At 51.0% G+C, this 18,550-nt stretch overlaps 1 protein-coding gene across 1 annotated transcript in view; it reads left to right on the top strand.

The window, feature by feature from the left end:
* The first annotated feature begins 521 nt into the window (after positions 1-521).
* Positions 522-18,550, top strand: part of SUPT7L (SPT7 like, STAGA complex subunit gamma) — a 33,271-nt gene continuing 15,242 nt past the window's right edge. The window contains exons 1-3 of the mRNA XM_077282054.1: positions 522-666; positions 3,145-3,687; positions 14,474-14,798. Of these exons, the coding sequence (XP_077138169.1) occupies positions 3,275-3,687; positions 14,474-14,798 (738 nt within the window). The 5' untranslated portion in view covers positions 522-666; positions 3,145-3,274. The remainder of the gene's footprint in view (positions 667-3,144; positions 3,688-14,473; positions 14,799-18,550) is intronic.

Raw genomic sequence — 18,550 nt, 5'->3', positions numbered from 1 at the left:
TGCAGTGTGTGGTGCAGCAGAGCTGTGTGTGCAGTGTGTGGTGCAGCAGAGCTGTGTGTGCAGTGTGTGGTGCAGCAGAGCTGTGTGTGGTGCAGTAGAGCTGTGTGTGCAGTGTGTGGTGCAGCAGAGCTGTGTGTGCAGTGTGTGGTGCAGCAGAGCTGTGTGTGCAGTGTGTGGTGCAGCAGAGCTGTGTGTGCAGTGTGTGGTGCAGCAGAGCTGTGTGTGGTGCAGCAGAGCTGTGTGTGCAGTGTGTGGTGCTGCAGAGCTGTGTGTGCAGTGTGTGGTGCAGCAGAGGTGTGTGTGTGTTTAGTGCAGACCCTTTTTCTCTCGTGGGCTACGTTCACATTTGCGTTGTGCGCCGCAGTGTCGGCGCCGCAACGCACAACGCAAACAAAAACGCAGCAAAACGCTTGTTGAAACCTACTGTAGAGTCTGACGCAAAATCCATAACTCGTGACTGATCACATGATAATGACATCATGAAAGGTCCTTTTGCTATTTTTCCCGGTCTGACTCCTCCCACACACGTGACTGATCACATGGTGGTGACATCACGGCAGGTCCTTCAGCCTTGTAGAGCTTCTATCTTCCCGTAGTCCGTGCAGACTCCGCCCTTTCCTCTGACGTCACACACTACAAGTAACCCCTCCACGCCTGGAGCCGCTGGTGAGTAGCCGGGGCTGTGTAGTCTCTCCTTCCTGTGCTGCGATGCTTTGTTTAGTGAGGATTAGATTAGCGCTTTGTGCAAGAACTACAAGTGCCAGCAGAACATCGCCTGTAGTCAATATTCACACCTGGTGTAGAGAGACGCAGACACATGTCCCCACAGTACAGCTCCCCACACACAGTATGATGTCCCCACAGTACAGCCCCCCACACACAGTATGAAGTCCCCACAGTACAGCCCCCCCCCACACAGTATGAAGTCCCCACAGTACAGCCCCCACACACAGTATGAAGTCCCCACAGTACAGCCCCCCACACACAGTATGAAGTCCCCACAGTACAGCCCCCCACACACAGTATGAAGTCCCCACAGTACAGCCCCCACACACAGTATGAAGTCCCCACAGTACAGCCCCCCACACACAGTATGAAGTCCCCACAGTACAGCCCCCCACACACAGTATGAAGTCCCCACAGTACAGCCCCCCACACACAGTATGATGTCCCCACAGTACAGCCCCCCACACACAGTATGATGTCCCCACAGTACAGCCCCCCACACACAGTATGAAGTCCCCACAGTACATTCCCCCCACACACAGTATGATGTCCCCACAGTACAGCTCCCCACACACACAGTATGATGTCCCCACAGTACAGCCCCCCACACACAGTATGATGTCCCCACAGTACATTCCCCCCACACACAGTATGATGTCCCCACAGTACAGCTCCCCACACACAGTATGAAGTCCCCACAGTACAGCCCCCCACACACAGTATGAAGTCCCCACAGTACAGCCCCCCACACACAGTATGATGTCCCCACAGTACAGCCCCCCACACACAGTATGATGTCCCCACAGTACAGCCCCCCACACACAGTATGAAGTCCCCACAGTACATTCCCCCCACACACAGTATGATGTCCCCACAGTACAGCTCCCCACACACACAGTATGATGTCCCCACAGTACAGCCCCCCACACACAGTATGATGTCCCCACAGTACATTCCCCCCACACACAGTATGATGTCCCCACAGTACAGCTCCCCACACACAGTATGATGTCCCCACAGTACAATCCCCCCACACACAGTATGATGTCCCCACAGTACAGCCCCCCACACACAGTATGAAGTCCCCACAGTACAGCCCCCCCCACACAGTATGATGTCCCCACAGTACAGCTCCCCACACACAGTATGAAGTCCCCACAGTACAGCCCCCCACACACAGTATGAAGTCCCCACAGTACATTCCCCCCACACACAGTATGATGTCCCCACAGTACAGCCCCCCACACACAGTATGAAGTCCCCACAGTACATTCCCCCCACACACAGTATGATGTCCCCACAGTACAGCTCCCCACACACACAGTATGATGTCCCCACAGTACAGCCCCCCACACACAGTATGATGTCCCCACAGTACATTCCCCCCACACACAGTATGATGTCCCCACAGTACAGCTCCCCACACACAGTATGATGTCCCCACAGTACAATCCCCCCACACACTGTATGATGTCCCCACAGTACAGCCCCCCACACACAGTATGAAGTCCCCACAGTACAGCCCCCCACACACAGTATGATGTCCCCACAGTACAGCTCCCCACACACAGTATGATGTCCCCACAGTACAGCCCCCCACACACAGTATGAAGTCCCCACAGTACAGCCCCCCACACACATTATGATGTCCCCACAGTACAGCCCCCCACACACAGTATGATGTCCCCACAGTACAGCCCCCCACACACAGTATGAAGTCCCCACAGTACAGCCCCCCACACACATTATGATGTCCCCACAGTACATCCCCCCACACACAGTATGATGTCCCCCACACTACATTCCCCCCACACACAGTATGATGTCCCCCACAGTACATTCCCCCCACACACAGTATGATGTCCCCCACAGTACATTCCCCCCACACACAGTATGATGTCCCCCACAGTACAGCCCCCCACACACAGTATGATGTCCCCACAGTACATCCCCCCCCCACACACAGTATGATGTCCCCCACAGTACATTCCCCCACACACAGTATAATGCCCCCACAATACATCCCCCCCACACACAGTATAATGCCCCCACAATACATCCCCCCCACACACAGTATAATGCCCCCACAATACATCCCCCCCACACACTGTATGATGTCCCCACAGTACATCCCCCACACACAGTATAATGCCCCCACAATACATCCCCCACACACACAGTATGTCCCCACAGTACATTCCCCCACACACAGGTCACGATGCCCCCATGGTACGTATCCCCCAGCTCCCCACTAGCTGAAGTTAAAGTGAGAGTCTGCAGAGGGTAAACCGCACGGCATAAGTCCTATAATGACCAGGGACAGTATTATTCCTCTTCTGTGCACAGGACGGAATATTCTGACATTACAGCTTCACTTTACTTTATGATCTGATGTTTTATCACGTTGTCTCGTTGCAGACGGTGGGCACTCACAGATGGAGGCCGGTGGTCCGTCACTAGGACATGTCTCCCGCTAACCAGAGTGACAGTTTGCACTTTGTAGCTTCCGTCTTACTTTAGGTTTCTGAATATCAGACATTTTCTCAATATGATGCGATACTGGGGCGAGATCCCGGTGCCCGCCGGGCAGGCCAGCCGCAATTCCTTTGATCTCCTGCAGAGGGAGTTTCGCACTGTGGAGATGCAGGAGCCCCCGCTGCACCAGCCATCTGCCAATAGGCCCAGGGTGACCACCATGCTGGACATCCCCTCCGAGCCGTGCAGCCTCACCATACACACCATCCAGCTGATCCAGCACAACCGCAAGCTGCGCAGTCTCATTGCTGCCGGCCAGACTCCGAGCCAGCAACCGGTGGAAGGTATAAAGGTGGAGGAGAGCGAGCCCCTTCCTCAGCGGCCATCCTCTCCACCCCTCCCAGAAGATCTGCTGCCGCAGGATTGCAAGACGCCCAGACTGCCATTCCAGATCCGGCACAGCGACCCCGAGAGCGACTTCTACCGGTACGGCCCCTCTAGGAGTGTGTGCTTGTGTGCGGTAATAAGGAAGCGCATACTGGACGGTAACTGCCTCTGCTGTGGCCCCTCTAGGAGTGTGTGCTTGTGTGCGGTAATAAGGAAGCGCATGCTGGACGGTAACTGCCTCTGCTGTGGCCCCTCTAGGAGTGTGTGCTTGTGTACGGTAATAAGGAAGTGCATACTGGGCGGTAACTGCCTCTGCTGTGGCCCCTCTAGGAGTGTGTGCTTGTGTGCTGTAATAAGGAAGCGCATACTGGGCGGTAACTGCCTCTGCTGTGGCCCCTCTAGGAGTGTATGCTTGTGTGCGGTAATAAGGAAGCACATACTGGACGGTAACTGCCTCTGCTGTGGCCCCTCTAGGAGTGTGTGCTTGTGTGCGGTAATACGGAAGCACATGCTGGACGGTGACTGCCTCTGCTGTGGCCCCTCTAGGAGTGTGTGCTTGTGTGCTGTAATAAGGAAGCACATACTGGGCGGTAACTGCCTCTGCTGTGGCCCCTCTAGGAGTGTGTGCTTGTGTGCAGTAATAAGGAAGCGCATATTGGACGGTAACTGCCTCTGCTGTGGCCCCTCTAGGAGTGTGTGCTTGTGTGCGGTAATATACAAGTGCATACTGGTCGGTAACTGCCTCTGCTGTGGCCCCTCTAGGAGTGTGTGCTTGTGTGCGGTAATAAAGAAGTGCATATTGGACGGTAACTGCCTCTGCTGTGGCCCCTCTAGGAGTGTGTGCGGTAATAAAGAAGTGCATACTGGACGGTAACTGCCTCTGCTGTGGCCCCTCTAGGAGTGTGTGCTTGTGTGCGGTAATAAAGAAGTGCATACTGGACGGTAACTGCCTCTGCTGTGGCCCCTCTAGGAATGTGTGCTTGTGTGCGGTAATAAAGAAGTGCATACTGGACGGTAACTGCCTCTGCTGTGGCCCCTCTAGGAGTGTGTGCTTGTGTGCGGTAATAAGGAAGCGCATACTGGACGGTAACTGCCTCTGCTGTGGCCCCTCTAGGAATGTGTGCTTGTGTGCTGTAATAAGGAAGCGCATACTGGACGGTAACTGCCTCTGCTGTGGCCCCTCTAGGAGTGTGTGCTTGTGTGTGGTAATAAGGAAGTGCATACTGGGCGGTAACTGCCTCTGCTGTGGCCCCTCTAGGAGTGTGTGCTTGTGTGCGGTAATAAGGAAGCGCATACTGGACGGTAACTGCCTCTGCTGTGGCCCCTCTAGGAATGTGTGCTTGTGTGCGGTAATATGGAAGTGCATACTGGGCGGTAACTGCCTCTGCTGTGGCCCCTCTAGTAGTGTGTGCTTGTGTGTGGTAATAAGGAAGCGCATACCGGACGGTGACTGCCTCTGCTGTGGCCCCTCTAGAAGTGTGTGCTTGTGTTCGGTAATAAGGAAGCGCATACTGGACGGTAACTGCCTCTGCTGTGGCCCCTCTAGGAATGTGTGCTTGTGTGCTGTAATAAGGAAGCGCATACTGGGCGGTGACTGCCTCTGCTGTGGCCCCTCTAGGAGTGTGTGCTTGTGTGCGGTAATAAGGAAGTGCATGCTGGACGGTAACTGCCTCTGCTGTGGCCCCTCTAGGAATGTGTGCTTGTGTGCTGTAATAAGGAAGCGCATACTGGGCGGTGACTGCCTCTGCTGTGGCCCCTCTAGGAGTGTGTGCTTGTGTGCGGTAATAAGGAAGCGCATACTGGACGGTAACTGCCTCTGCTGTGGCCCCTCTAGGAGTGTGTGCTTGTGTGTGGTAATAAGGAAGCGCATACCGGACGGTGACTGCCTCTGCTGTGGCCCCTCTAGGAGTGTGTGCTTGTGTGCTGTAATAAGGAATCGCATACTGGACGGTAACTGCCTCTGCTGTGGCCCCTCTAGGAGTGTGTGCTTGTGTGCGGTAATAAGGAAGCGCATGCTGGACGGTAACTGCCTCTGCTGTGGCCCCTCTAGGAGTGTGTGCTTGTGTGCGGTAATAAGGAAGTGCATGCTGGACGGTAACTGCCTCTGCTGTGGCCCCTCTAGGAGTGTGTGCTTGTGTGCGGTAATAAGGAAGTGCATACTGGGCGGTAACTGCCTCTGCTGTGGCCCCTCTAGGAGTGTGTGCTTGTGTGCGGTAATAAGGAAGCGCATACCGGACGGTAACTGCCTCTGCTGTGGCCCCTCTAGGAGTGTGTGCTTGTGTGCGGTAATAAGGAAGCGCATACTGGACGGTAACTGCCTCTGTTGTGGCCCCTCTAGGAATGTGTGCTGTAATAAGGAAGCACATACTGGACGGTAACTGCCTCTGCTGTGGCCCCTCTAGGAGTGTGTGCTTGTGTGTGGTAATAAGGAAGTGCATACTGGGCGGTAACTGCCTCTGCTGTGGCCCCTCTAGGAGTGTGTGCTTGTGTGCGGTAATAAGGAAGCGCATACTGGACGGTAACTGCCTCTGCTGTGGCCCCTCTAGGAGTGTGTGCTTGTGTGCGGTAATATAGAAGTGCAAACTGGGCGGTAACTGCCTCTGCTGTGGCCCCTCTAGTAGTGTGTGCTTGTGTGTGGTAATAAGGAAGCGCATACCGGACGGTGACTGCCTCTGCTGTGGCCCCTCTAGTAGTGTGTGCTTGTGTGTGGTAATAAGGAAGTGCATACTGGACGGTAACTGCCTCTGCTGTGGCCCCTCTAGAAGTGTGTGCTTGTGTTCGGTAATAAGGAAGCGCATACTGGACGGTAACTGCCTCTGCTGTGGCCCCTCTAGGAGTGTGTGCTTGTGTGCTGTAATAAGGAAGTGCATGCTGGACGGTAACTGCCTCTGCTGTGGCCCCTCTAGGAATGTGTGCTTGTGTGCTGTAATAAGGAAGTGCATACTGGGCGGTAACTGCCTCTGCTGTGGCCCCTCTAGGAGTGTGTGCTTGTGTGTGGTAATAAGGAAGTGCATACTGGGCGGTAACTGCCTCTGCTGTGGCCCCTCTAGGAGTGTGTGCTTGTGTGCGGTAATAAGTAAGCGCATACTGGACGGTAACTGCCTCTGCTGTGGCCCCTCTAGGAGTGTGTGCTTGTGTGCTGTAATAAGGAATCGCATACTGGACGGTAACTGCCTCTGCTGTGGCCCCTCTAGGAGTGTGTGCTTGTGTGCGGTAATAAGGAAGCGCATGCTGGACGGTAACTGCCTCTGCTGTGGCCCCTCTAGGAGTGTGTGCTTGTGTGCGGTAATAAGGAAGTGCATACTGGACGGTAACTGCCTCTGCTGTGGCCCCTCTAGGAGTGTGTGCTTGTGTGCGGTAATAAGGAAGTGCATACTGGGCGGTAACTGCCTCTGCTGTGGCCCCTCTCGGAGTGTGTGCTTGTGTGCGGTAATAAGGAAGCGCATACCGGACGGTAACTGCCTCTGCTGTGGCCCCTCTAGGAGTGTGTGCTTGTGTGCGGTAATAAGGAAGCACATACTGGACGGTAACTGCCTCTGCTGTGGCCCCTCTAGGAGTGTGTGCTTGTGTGCGGTAATATAGAAGTGCATACTGGGCGGTAACTGCCTCTGCTGTGGCCCCTCTAGGAGTGTGTGCTTGTGTGCGGTAATAAGGAAGCGCATACTGGATGGTAACTGCCTCTGCTGTGGCCCCTCTAGGAATGTGTGCTTGTGTGCGGTAATATAGAAGTGCATACTGGGCGGTAACTGCCTCTGCTGTGGCCCCTCTAGGAGTGTGTGCTTGTGTGCTGTAATAAGGAAGTGCATGCTGGACGGTAACTGCCTCTGCTGTGGCCCCTCTAGGAGTGTGTGCTTGTGTGCGGTAATAAGGAAGCGCATACTGGACGGTAACTGCCTCTGCTGTGGCCCCTCTAGGAGTGTGTGCTTGTGTGCTGTAATAAGGAAGTGCATGCTGGACGGTAACTGCCTCTGCTGTGGCCCCTCTAGGAATGTGTGCTTGTGTGCTGTAATAAGGAAGTGCATGCTGGACGGTAACTGCCTCTGCTGTGGCCCCTCTAGGAGTGTGTGCTTGTGTGCGGTAATAAGGAAGCGCATACTGGACGGTAACTGCCTCTGCTGTGGCCCCTCTAGGAGTGTGTGCTTGTGTGTTGTAATAAGGAAGCACATACTGGGCGGTAACTGCCTCTGCTGTGGCCCCTCTAGGAGTGTGTGCTTGTGTGCGGTAATAAGGAAGCGCATACTGGACGGTAACTGCCTCTGCTGTGGCCCCTCTAGGAATGTGTGCTTGTGTGCGGTAATATAGAAGTGCATACTGGGCGGTAACTGCCTCTGCTGTGGCCCCTCTAGTAGTGTGTGCTTGTGTGTGGTAATAAGTAAGCGCATACCGGACGGTGACTGCCTCTGCTGTGGCCCCTCTAGAAGTGTGTGCTTGTGTGTGGTTGTCACGAATCACACCGTGACTGTCAAGATCCCTTAGCCGCTGCCCACAATATGTCACGGATTGGGGTGACTTTAGACCAGCAGACTGCTATCACATGTGCAGGGGGCTTATCCTAGTTATCCCCCCACTGCCACAATGTGATGAGAAGAACACACACAAGTTTATTTACCTCTTAGGTTACAGCAGGGGCTTATTTTAGGTATCCCACTGCTCTCCAATATACCATGAACTGCAGGGATTTGTGTATCCCGCTTACAGTTCCCCTTAACACTTGCAGCTCTCTGGCGCCCCCCTTACTCTCAGGTCAGATTAGGTACTGCACCTAGGGTAATTAGTCGCCAGAATGGCTGCCTGCTATGTACTGGCTATTGGGCAGACTGCAGTGACGCGATAACTACTCCCGCTCAGGCAGGAACAATAATTATCAAGCCGCAGTCGCTACAATCACCCAAGAGTCTGCACACGGTATCGCCGCCACCAGCTCCGATTAAACGGTCCGGAGCAACCCAAAACAGTAGCGTAATTCCCTTCAGAGACAGGGTACGGTTTAGGGCAGGAAGAACGAACTAGTATTAAAGATTATACCCCATAAATGATTTTTAGGCAGTGTTTATAAAAATATTTTACAAAGATGTTACAAATGAGACAATTGCAAATATGTACAAGGTAATTATGAAAATAAAAGGATTAAATGAAGAAAAGATAACACTCACATTTCTCAGATCATTGCATGGCAGGCAACCATACGTCCCAGCTCATTGGGCGTGCTCAGGTCTGTCCAGGAAGAACTCAAAATCTCCTCTCTTGGATGCCTGCCAGCACTTAAAACTTACAGTCTGTGACCTCACAGAAAGGGCTTGGTTTTCCAACTCCTCCTACCTCTTCGGTTTCACTAACTGGGCATTAAATATATCTGATGCCCGTAACTTCGCTCCAGAACCTGTCATAGTCATATCAAACCCAGCATTCATCTCAGATTACCGTGAGCTTTCTAAGGAGATCAAATATGTCCTATTTGGGATGTATATTCACCGAGTAATCCCTATTTCTTTACCTGATGGAGTTAAGAGCTGAGGCTTAGAGTGATGGGTAGGTCTACCGAGTGAGATTCCAAATATGTATTTTCGTGTCCATAACTTAAACGGTTTGCATAATATCTTACCAAAATGGAACAAAGGACTCCCATGCGTTCTAGAAGTTTCTCTATCAGTTCCTGCTAGTACAAATTTCCCTTGCAGCTATGCCAGTCGTAAATACCTTTCGTCAATAAAACTCCCCCACAAGGCAAGCTCTTCTACACAGTTAGAAACACAGGGAAGGAAAGAGAACCAGAGAGAGGGGGGTTTAGCCCCCGCATGCTAGCAAGAAAACTAACTTATGATATTTCATACCATATCGTGACAGTGGTAATAAGGAAGTGCATACTGGGCGGTAACTGCCTCTGCTGTGGCCCCTCTAGGAGTGTGTGGTTGTGTGCTGTAATAAGGAAGTGCATACTGGACGGTAACTGCCTCTGCTGTGACCCCTCTAGGAATGTGTGCTTGTGTGCTGTAATAAGGAAGCGCATACTGGACGGTAACTGCCTCTGCTGTGGCCCCTCTAGGAGTGTGTGCTTGTGTGCAGTAATAAGGAATCGCATACTGGACGGTAACTGCCTCTGCTGTGGCCCCTCTAGGAGTGTGTGCTTGTGTGCTGTAATAAGGAATCGCATACTGGACGGTAACTGCCTCTGCTGTGGCCCCTCTAGGAGTGTGTGCGGTAATAAAGAAGTGCATACTGGACGGTAACTGCCTCTGCTGTGGCCCCTCTAGGAATGTGTGCTTGTGTGCTGTAATAAGGAAGCGCATACTGGGCGGTGACTGCCTCTGCTGTGGCCCCTCTAGGAGTGTGTGCTTGTGTGCGGTAATAAGGAAGTGCATGCTGGACGGTAACTGCCTCTGCTGTGGCCCCTCTAGGAATGTGTGCTTGTGTGCTGTAATAAGGAAGCGCATACTGGGCGGTGACTGCCTCTGCTGTGGCCCCTCTAGGAGTGTGTGCTTGTGTGCGGTAATAAGGAAGCGCATACTGGACGGTAACTGCCTCTGCTGTGGCCCCTCTAGGAGTGTGTGCTTGTGTGTGGTAATAAGGAAGCGCATACCGGACGGTGACTGCCTCTGCTGTGGCCCCTCTAGGAGTGTGTGCTTGTGTGCTGTAATAAGGAATCGCATACTGGACGGTAACTGCCTCTGCTGTCGCCCCTCTAGGAGTGTGTGCTTGTGTGCGGTAATAAGGAAGCGCATGCTGGACGGTAACTGCCTCTGCTGTGGCCCCTCTAGGAGTGTGTGCTTGTGTGCGGTAATAAGGAAGCGCATGCTGGACGGTAACTGCCTCTGCTGTGGCCCCTCTAGGAGTGTGTGCTTGTGTGCGGTAATAAGGAAGTGTATACTGGGCGGTAACTGCCTCTGCTGTGGCCCCTCTAGGAGTGTGTGCTTGTGTGCGGTAATAAGGAAGCGCATACCGGACGGTAACTGCCTCTGCTGTGGCCCCTCTAGGAGTGTGTGCTTGTGTGCGGTAATAAGGAAGCGCATACTGGACGGTAACTGCCTCTGTTGTGGCCCCTCTAGGAATGTGTGCTTGTGTGCTGTAATAAGGAAGCACATACTGGACGGTAACTGCCTCTGCTGTGGCCCCTCTAGGAGTGTGTGCTTGTGTGTGGTAATAAGGAAGTGCATACTGGGCGGTAACTGCCTCTGCTGTGGCCCCTCTAGGAGTGTGTGCTTGTGTGCGGTAATAAGGAAGCGCATACTGGACGGTAACTGCCTCTGCTGTGGCCCCTCCAGGAATGTGTGCTTGTGTGCGGTAATATAGAAGTGCATACTGGGCGGTAACTGCCTCTGCTGTGGCCCCTCTAGTAGTGTGTGCTTGTGTGTGGTAATAAGGAAGCGCATACCGGACGGTGACTGCCTCTGCTGTGGCCCCTCTAGTAGTGTGTGCTTGTGTGTGGTAATAAGGAAGTGCATACTGGACGGTAACTGCCTCTGCTGTGGCCCCTCTAGAAGTGTGTGCTTGTGTTCGGTAATAAGGAAGCGCATACTGGACGGTAACTGCCTCTGCTGTGGCCCCTCTAGGAGTGTGTGCTTGTGTGCTGTAATAAGGAAGTGCATGCTGGACGGTAACTGCCTCTGCTGTGGCCCCTCTAGGAATGTGTGCTTGTGTGCTGTAATAAGGAAGTGCATACTGGGCGGTAACTGCCTCTGCTGTGGCCCCTCTAGGAGTGTGTGCTTGTGTGTGGTAATAAGGAAGTGCATACTGGGCGGTAACTGCCTCTGCTGTGGCCCCTCTAGGAGTGTGTGCTTGTGTGCGGTAATAAGGAAGTGTATACTGGGCGGTAACTGCCTCTGCTGTGGCCCCTCTAGGAGTGTGTGCTTGTGTGCGGTAATAAGGAAGCGCATACCGGACGGTAACTGCCTCTGCTGTGGCCCCTCTAGGAGTGTGTGCTTGTGTGCGGTAATAAGGAAGCGCATACTGGACGGTAACTGCCTCTGTTGTGGCCCCTCTAGGAATGTGTGCTTGTGTGCGGTAATAAGGAAGCACATACTGGACGGTAACTGCCTCTGCTGTGGCCCCTCTAGGAGTGTGTGCTTGTGTGTGGTAATAAGGAAGTGCATACTGGGCGGTAACTGCCTCTGCTGTGGCCCCTCTAGGAGTGTGTGCTTGTGTGCGGTAATAAGGAAGCGCATACTGGACGGTAACTGCCTCTGCTGTGGCCCCTCCAGGAATGTGTGCTTGTGTGCGGTAATATAGAAGTGCATACTGGGCGGTAACTGCCTCTGCTGTGGCCCCTCTAGTAGTGTGTGCTTGTGTGTGGTAATAAGGAAGCGCATACCGGACGGTGACTGCCTCTGCTGTGGCCCCTCTAGTAGTGTGTGCTTGTGTGTGGTAATAAGGAAGTGCATACTGGACGGTAACTGCCTCTGCTGTGGCCCCTCTAGAAGTGTGTGCTTGTGTTCGGTAATAAGGAAGCGCATACTGGACGGTAACTGCCTCTGCTGTGGCCCCTCTAGGAGTGTGTGCTTGTGTGCTGTAATAAGGAAGTGCATGCTGGACGGTAACTGCCTCTGCTGTGGCCCCTCTAGGAATGTGTGCTTGTGTGCTGTAATAAGGAAGTGCATACTGGGCGGTAACTGCCTCTGCTGTGGCCCCTCTAGGAGTGTGTGCTTGTGTGTGGTAATAAGGAAGTGCATACTGGGCGGTAACTGCCTCTGCTGTGGCCCCTCTAGGAGTGTGTGCTTGTGTGCTGTAATAAGGAATCGCATACTGGACGGTAACTGCCTCTGCTGTGGCCCCTCTAGGAGTGTGTGCTTGTGTGCGGTAATAAGGAAGTGCATACTGGACGGTAACTGCCTCTGCTGTGGCCCCTCTAGGAGTGTGTGCTTGTGTGCGGTAATAAGGAAGTGCATACTGGGCGGTAACTGCCTCTGCTGTGGCCCCTCTAGGAGTGTGTGCTTGTGTGCGGTAATAAGGAAGCGCATACCGGACGGTAACTGCCTCTGCTGTGGCCCCTCTAGGAGTGTGTGCTTGTGTGCGGTAATAAGGAAGCACATACTGGACGGTAACTGCCTCTGCTGTGGCCCCTCTAAAAGTGTGTGCTTGTGTGCGGTAATAAGGAAGCGCATACTGGACGGTAACTGCCTCTGCTGTGGCCCCTCTAGGAGTGTGTGCTTGTGTGCGGTAATAAGGAAGTGCATACTGGGCGGTAACTGCCTCTGCTGTGGCCCCTCTAGGAGTGTGTGCTTGTGTGGGTAATAAGGAAGCGCATACCGGACGGTAACTGCCTCTGCTGTGGCCCCTCTAGGAGTGTGTGCTTGTGTGGGTAATAAGGAAGCGCATACCGGACGGTAACTGCCTCTGCTGTGGCCCCTATAGGAGTGTGTGCTTGTGTGCGGTAATAAGGAAGCACATACTGGACGGTAACTGCCTCTGCTGTGGCCCCTCTAGGAGTGTGTGCTTGTGTGCGGTAATAAGGAAGCACATACTGGACAGTAACTGCCTCTGCTGTGGCCCCTCTAGGAGTGTGTGCTTGTGTGCGGTAATAAGGAAGCGCATACTGGACGGTAACTGCCTCTGCTGTGGCCCCTCTAGAAGTGTGTGCTTGTGTGCGGTAATAAAGAAGCGCATACTGGACGGTAACTGCCTCTGCTGTGGCCCCTCTAGAAGTGTGTGCTTGTGTGCGGTAATAAAGAAGTGCATACTGGACGGTAACTGCCTCTGCTGTGGCCCCTCTAGGAGTGTGTGCTTGTGTGCGGTAATAAGTAAGCGCATACTGGACGGTAACTGCCTCTGCTGTGGCCCCTCTAGGAGTGTGTGCTTGTGTGCGGTAATAAAGAAGTGCATACTGGGCGGTAACTGCCTCTGCTGTGGCCCCTCTAGAAGTGTGTGCTTGTGTGCGGTAATAAAGAAGTGCATACTGGGCGGTAACTGCCTCTGCTGTGGCCCCTATAGGAGTGTGTGCTTGTGTGCGGTAATAAGTAAGCGCATACTGGACGGTAACTGCCTCTGCTGTGGCCCCTCTAGAAGTGTGTGCTTGTGTGCGGTAATAAAGAAGCGCATACTGGACGGTAACTGCCTCTGCTGTGGCCCCTCTAGAAGTGTGTGCTTGTGTGCGGTAATAAGGAAGCGCATACTGGACGGTAACTGCCTCTGCTGTGGCCCCTCTAGGAGTGTGTGCTTGTGTGCGGTAATAAGGAAGCGCATACTGGACGGTAACTGCCTCTGCTGTGGCCCCTCTAGGAGTGTGTGCTTGTGTGCGGTAATAAGGAAGTGCATACTGGGCGGTAACTGCCTCTGCTGTGGCCCCTGTAGCTGTAGGGTGGGATGTTGCCAACCTGTGCTGTGCACTCTCTACCTGCCCTCCATGTGTAGTGCGGGGGTCTGTCACTCACCTGCCTGGTGGGCCCATCGGATGAACTTGCCTTCTGTACAGACTCTGCCTGTAAATTACCCAGCTGCAGGCACCGGGGGGCGCTATATACATAGTGAAAGAGGGAAGGGGTCAATGTAAATGTCAGGAGCAGTTTTGAAGCTTTGTTATACTTTTTTTTGTATTTCTGCTGTTGGTGAATGGGGAAAAAAATGATGTAGGTCTAACACTGCTCACAGCTGAGGGTTTGTTACCTTTTTATCCAGGGGTGACCATGCTCTGTGAGATGCGCAGATCTCTCATTACAGGAGGTCAGCCGCCACTTCATACAGTTTAGCTCACAGAGGATTGTCTAGCAGAAACTCTAGAGGTAGATGCGGCCCCCCATCCCAGGCGCCTGAGGAGGCCGATGTCCTTTCGACCGGTCCTGCATTAAGGTGCAGGAGCTTCAGGTTATGTCTCTGCTGTCTAGGCTGTGACCATTGTAGCAAACCCTCAGCTGTGAGAAACACGTTGTAATTCTATTTCTCTTATTCTTGATGTCAGTGGGAAAGGAGAGCCGGTGACAGAACTGAGCTACCACTCGTGCCGCCAGCTCGCGTACCAGTCTGTGGCCACCATCTTCGCCCACGCCGGCTTCGATTCCGCTAACGAAAGCGTCTTGGAGACCCTGACGGACGTCGCCCACGAGTACTTCCTGAAATTCACCAAGATGCTGAGGTTCAATGTGGACCGGGAGGCCAAGCTGGGCCAGACGCCCTTCTCGGACGTGATGGAGCAGACTTTTCACGAGATGGGGATCGGCAGCGTCCTGTCTCTGCAGAAGTTCTGGCAGCATCGGATTAAGGATTATCACACGTACATGCTTCAGGTGAGCGCAGGCTTCATAGAACCGCTGCGGACATTAGAGGAGAACCGTTCTAATTCATGGTTCTGGGTTATGATTGGGAAACAGCAGGTGACATCGGGAAGAAAAGTCACAGCCTGTTAACCGTCATCTTTTATCCAGTGACCACAGGGACTTTTCTTCGTGTTATCATCTCTTACCAATCACAAACTGTAGCGACCACTGTTCCTTGTGCAGTGTTCAGTGATTGTTGGATGGTGGGGGTGCGATACAGGAACTTTTCTTCATAGCATCACCCCTCAAAACAGACAGTCCATATCTGAAAAAAAAACGGGCTACATGTCCACAAGTAATAATTCAAATATAGAATTACTTTACTGTATATAAACCCATTATCTACCAATGTCCTTTTTTTGGGACGCCTAATCTTTAGCTCCTAGCAACTAAGATTTTATAATTAGGTCCAATTTTTTGTGTTGTGTTTGTAAAATGAATGTTTTCAAAATAGGAAATCATGTCATTGTCATTTTTAATTGAATATTGGGAAGCCCTTTTCTGAAAAATCCGTACTTGAAAAAATTTTGCAAATTCAGTTTCTGATTCATTAGGACCCAAATCATTAAAAATCTGTCATAAAAAAAGAAGAAAAAAAATGAAAATTGCTAATTTGTCAAGTAATGGGTTAACAGTCTCAGCTTGTTCGTGTCACTACCTGTATAGCCTTCAGTTGATTCCCGGGAACACGAGCGCTTCATGCTATAACACTTTTCCAATTGCAGCTTGTATCTGTCATTCATTGGAACTTTTCTTCTTATCACCTTTAAGGGTTATTCTCGCCTGTCGCATTACGGGTGGGGGATTCCGAGTGGTAGAACAAACTCATTGTTGAGTGATGGTTTTGGTTCAGTAGCTTTGTCTCACTGCCGAGTACTGCTTGCTACTGTGACTCGTTAATGGTCTGTCACTACTTGTCCTGAAGTCTGTCGTCACCATTTTTATATAGAGGTAACAAGTGCATGGCTCCGGACAGTGTGAGCAGTGATTAGAAGAACAGGTTTGGTAACTGCCAATGGTGGCGGCCAAGGGATGACTGTGATTTTGCAAGACTGCTAACAGGTCAGGAGCGGAGAGGGACTAAGAAGTAGGTGAGCAGCTAATTGTTCTATGGAAAAGTCTGGAGAGAGGTGGCTGGTATCTCAGGAGTTAACTCCTTATTCTGGAATGTAACTACTATGCACACTTGGTCAGGCTTAGGTGATCCGTCTATTGGGAGAGAAGCTGTAGACTATGTAAGATAAAAGCTCTCAAAGCAAGAGAATAAAAGCCGATAGAAAACATAAAATTAAGTTGGCTTTTTCTAACTAAAGCAACTTAATAACATGAGAATACCCCTTTAACAGCATGAATCCATCGCTGTCATTTTACCTGTCCAGCCTTCAGTTGACCCCCAGGGTATACACTGTGTTCCAAATTATTATGCAAATAATATTTCCTCCTATTTTCTCTAAATTACCTATCTGAATTGCAGTCATTGTTATTTTCCAGTCATCTACTATTCTAGTATAATTGCAATGTTTTGGAAAAAACTGCCTATGAAAACAGGATCTTTTTAAAAAAAATAAACACTGAAAATGCATGTTCCAAATTATTATGCACAGCAGAGTTTTCAACCTCTTTTTTTTTTTATTTTGAACAAAAATATGGTGAATTGTGAAGTTCTAAGCATTATCAGCTTATTACAGAATGAAATCAAACAGTTTTCAAGTGAAAACTTTATTCTAGGTGATGTTACATTTGCACGTAGGACCCCTTGTTTGAAAGAAGCTTCTGAACTCTCTCGTCCATTGAATTTGTCAGTTTTTGGATGGTTTCTGCTCCAATTGTTTTGCATGTGGACAGAATCCCCTCCCAGAGCTGTTGCTTAGATGTGAACTGCCTCCCGCCATCATAGACACTCCTTTTGATGATGCTCCAGAGGTTCTCAATGGGGTTGAGGTCAGGGGAAGATGGTGGCCACACCATAAGTTTGTCCTCTTTTATGCCCATAGCAGCCAGAGATGCAGATGTGTTTTTTGCAGCATGAGACGGTGCATTATCATGCATGAAAATGATCTTGCTGCGGAAAGCACGGTTCTTCCTCTTGAACCATGGCAGGAAGTGTTGTTTTAGAAACTCCACGTAGATTATGGAGTTCATCTTTACCCCTTCAGGGATCATAAAGGGGCCGACAATCTCTCTCCCCATGATTCCAGCCCAAAACATTACTCCACCTCCTCCTTGTTGGCGCCTTAGCCGTGTTTTCATGGGGTGTCCATCAACCAGCCATCCTCCACTCCATCCATCTGGACCATCGAGCGTTGCACGGCACTCATCGGTGCACAAAACAGTTTGGAGGTCAGTCTTCATGTATCGTTTGGCCCACTGGAGCCGTTTCTGCTTGTGTGCAGTGGATAGAGGTGGTCGACAGGATGGCTTACGCACAGCTGCAAACCTCTGAAGGACCCTGCATCTTGTTGTTCTGGGGACGTTGGAGGCACCAGCAGCTTCAAAAACTTGTCTGCTGCTATGACAAGGCATTTTTGCAGCTGCTCTTTTAACCTTACGCAATTGCTTGTTGGAAAGAGTCCTCAATTTTTCCTTATCAGCACGCACACGTGTGTGCTGGGAATCAGCTACATACTTCTTGATTGTGCGATGATCACGATGAAGTGTCTTGGCAATGTTGATTGTAGTCATGCCTTGACCTAAATACTCCACAATTTGTTGCTTCTCAGCAGCCAACACATCGTTTTTCTTTCCCATTTTGGCCAAAAATGTAGGCTGCTTAATAATGTGGAACAGCCTTCTTAAGTAGTCTTGCCTTTATTTGGACACACCGGCCAAACTAATGTGCACAGGTATCTGCAATTGCATCAGTGATATAAAGAGCCCTGACACACATCACCATCAATGAGTTTACATGACAAACAAAAAAATTCTAACCTTATCACTCCTAAACTCTTTGTGCAGAATCATTTGGAACACAGTGTAGGAGAACTACATGTTAAATATCTTTTTTTCCAATCAGAGCCTGATCGCCGGTGCTTTCGTTAAGGATGCAGGAACTTTTTTTCTTGTTATCACCTCTGTTGTGACAATCTCAGCCTGGTATTGTTACTCTATGTCTACAGTCTTCTTTGACCCAGTGTAGAACGATACCAGAACCATTTTATAACTTTTTTTCCAAACCGTGCCTGTAACTGCCATTTACAGGAACTTTTCTTCATGTTATCATCTGTTAATCTGAGCCCAGCGCTCTAATTCTACCTGTACAGATTTCAGTAATCACAGGGGCAGATTATGAGATTTTCTTGTTATAAACTTTTTTTCCAGTCAGAGCCTGTAACCGTCCTCCCTCCTCCTGTGATTTTGGCGAGGGTGCAGGAACCTTTCTTCTTGTTATCACCTCCCTTAACAACCTAAGGCCATTTTTGTTACTCTTCCGGGGCGGCTTTCATTAATCCCAGGGATAAATTATGAAACCTCATGTTCTAAACCTTTTATACAATCGGAGGCTGTAACTCTCATTCCTCCTCCCGTGATCCTGGTATGGAATGCAGGAACTTTTCTCCATGTTATCACCCCTGCCGCCAATCATTACCTGTTACTTTCACTATGCGAATAGAATATGATTCTCTTACATTATATTTTAGGGTTTAGGCTCAACATTATCCTGGAAGCGAAAAGGGTTAAAATGGACAGTTTTAGGATTACTCAATTATCTGAAAGGGAACAAC

The sequence above is a fragment of the Ranitomeya variabilis genome, chromosome 2 (genome assembly GCF_051348905.1).
Source record: "Ranitomeya variabilis isolate aRanVar5 chromosome 2, aRanVar5.hap1, whole genome shotgun sequence".
Classification (NCBI taxonomy): domain Eukaryota; kingdom Metazoa; phylum Chordata; class Amphibia; order Anura; family Dendrobatidae; genus Ranitomeya; species Ranitomeya variabilis.
This window is presented reverse-complemented; position numbering and strand designations above follow the sequence as displayed.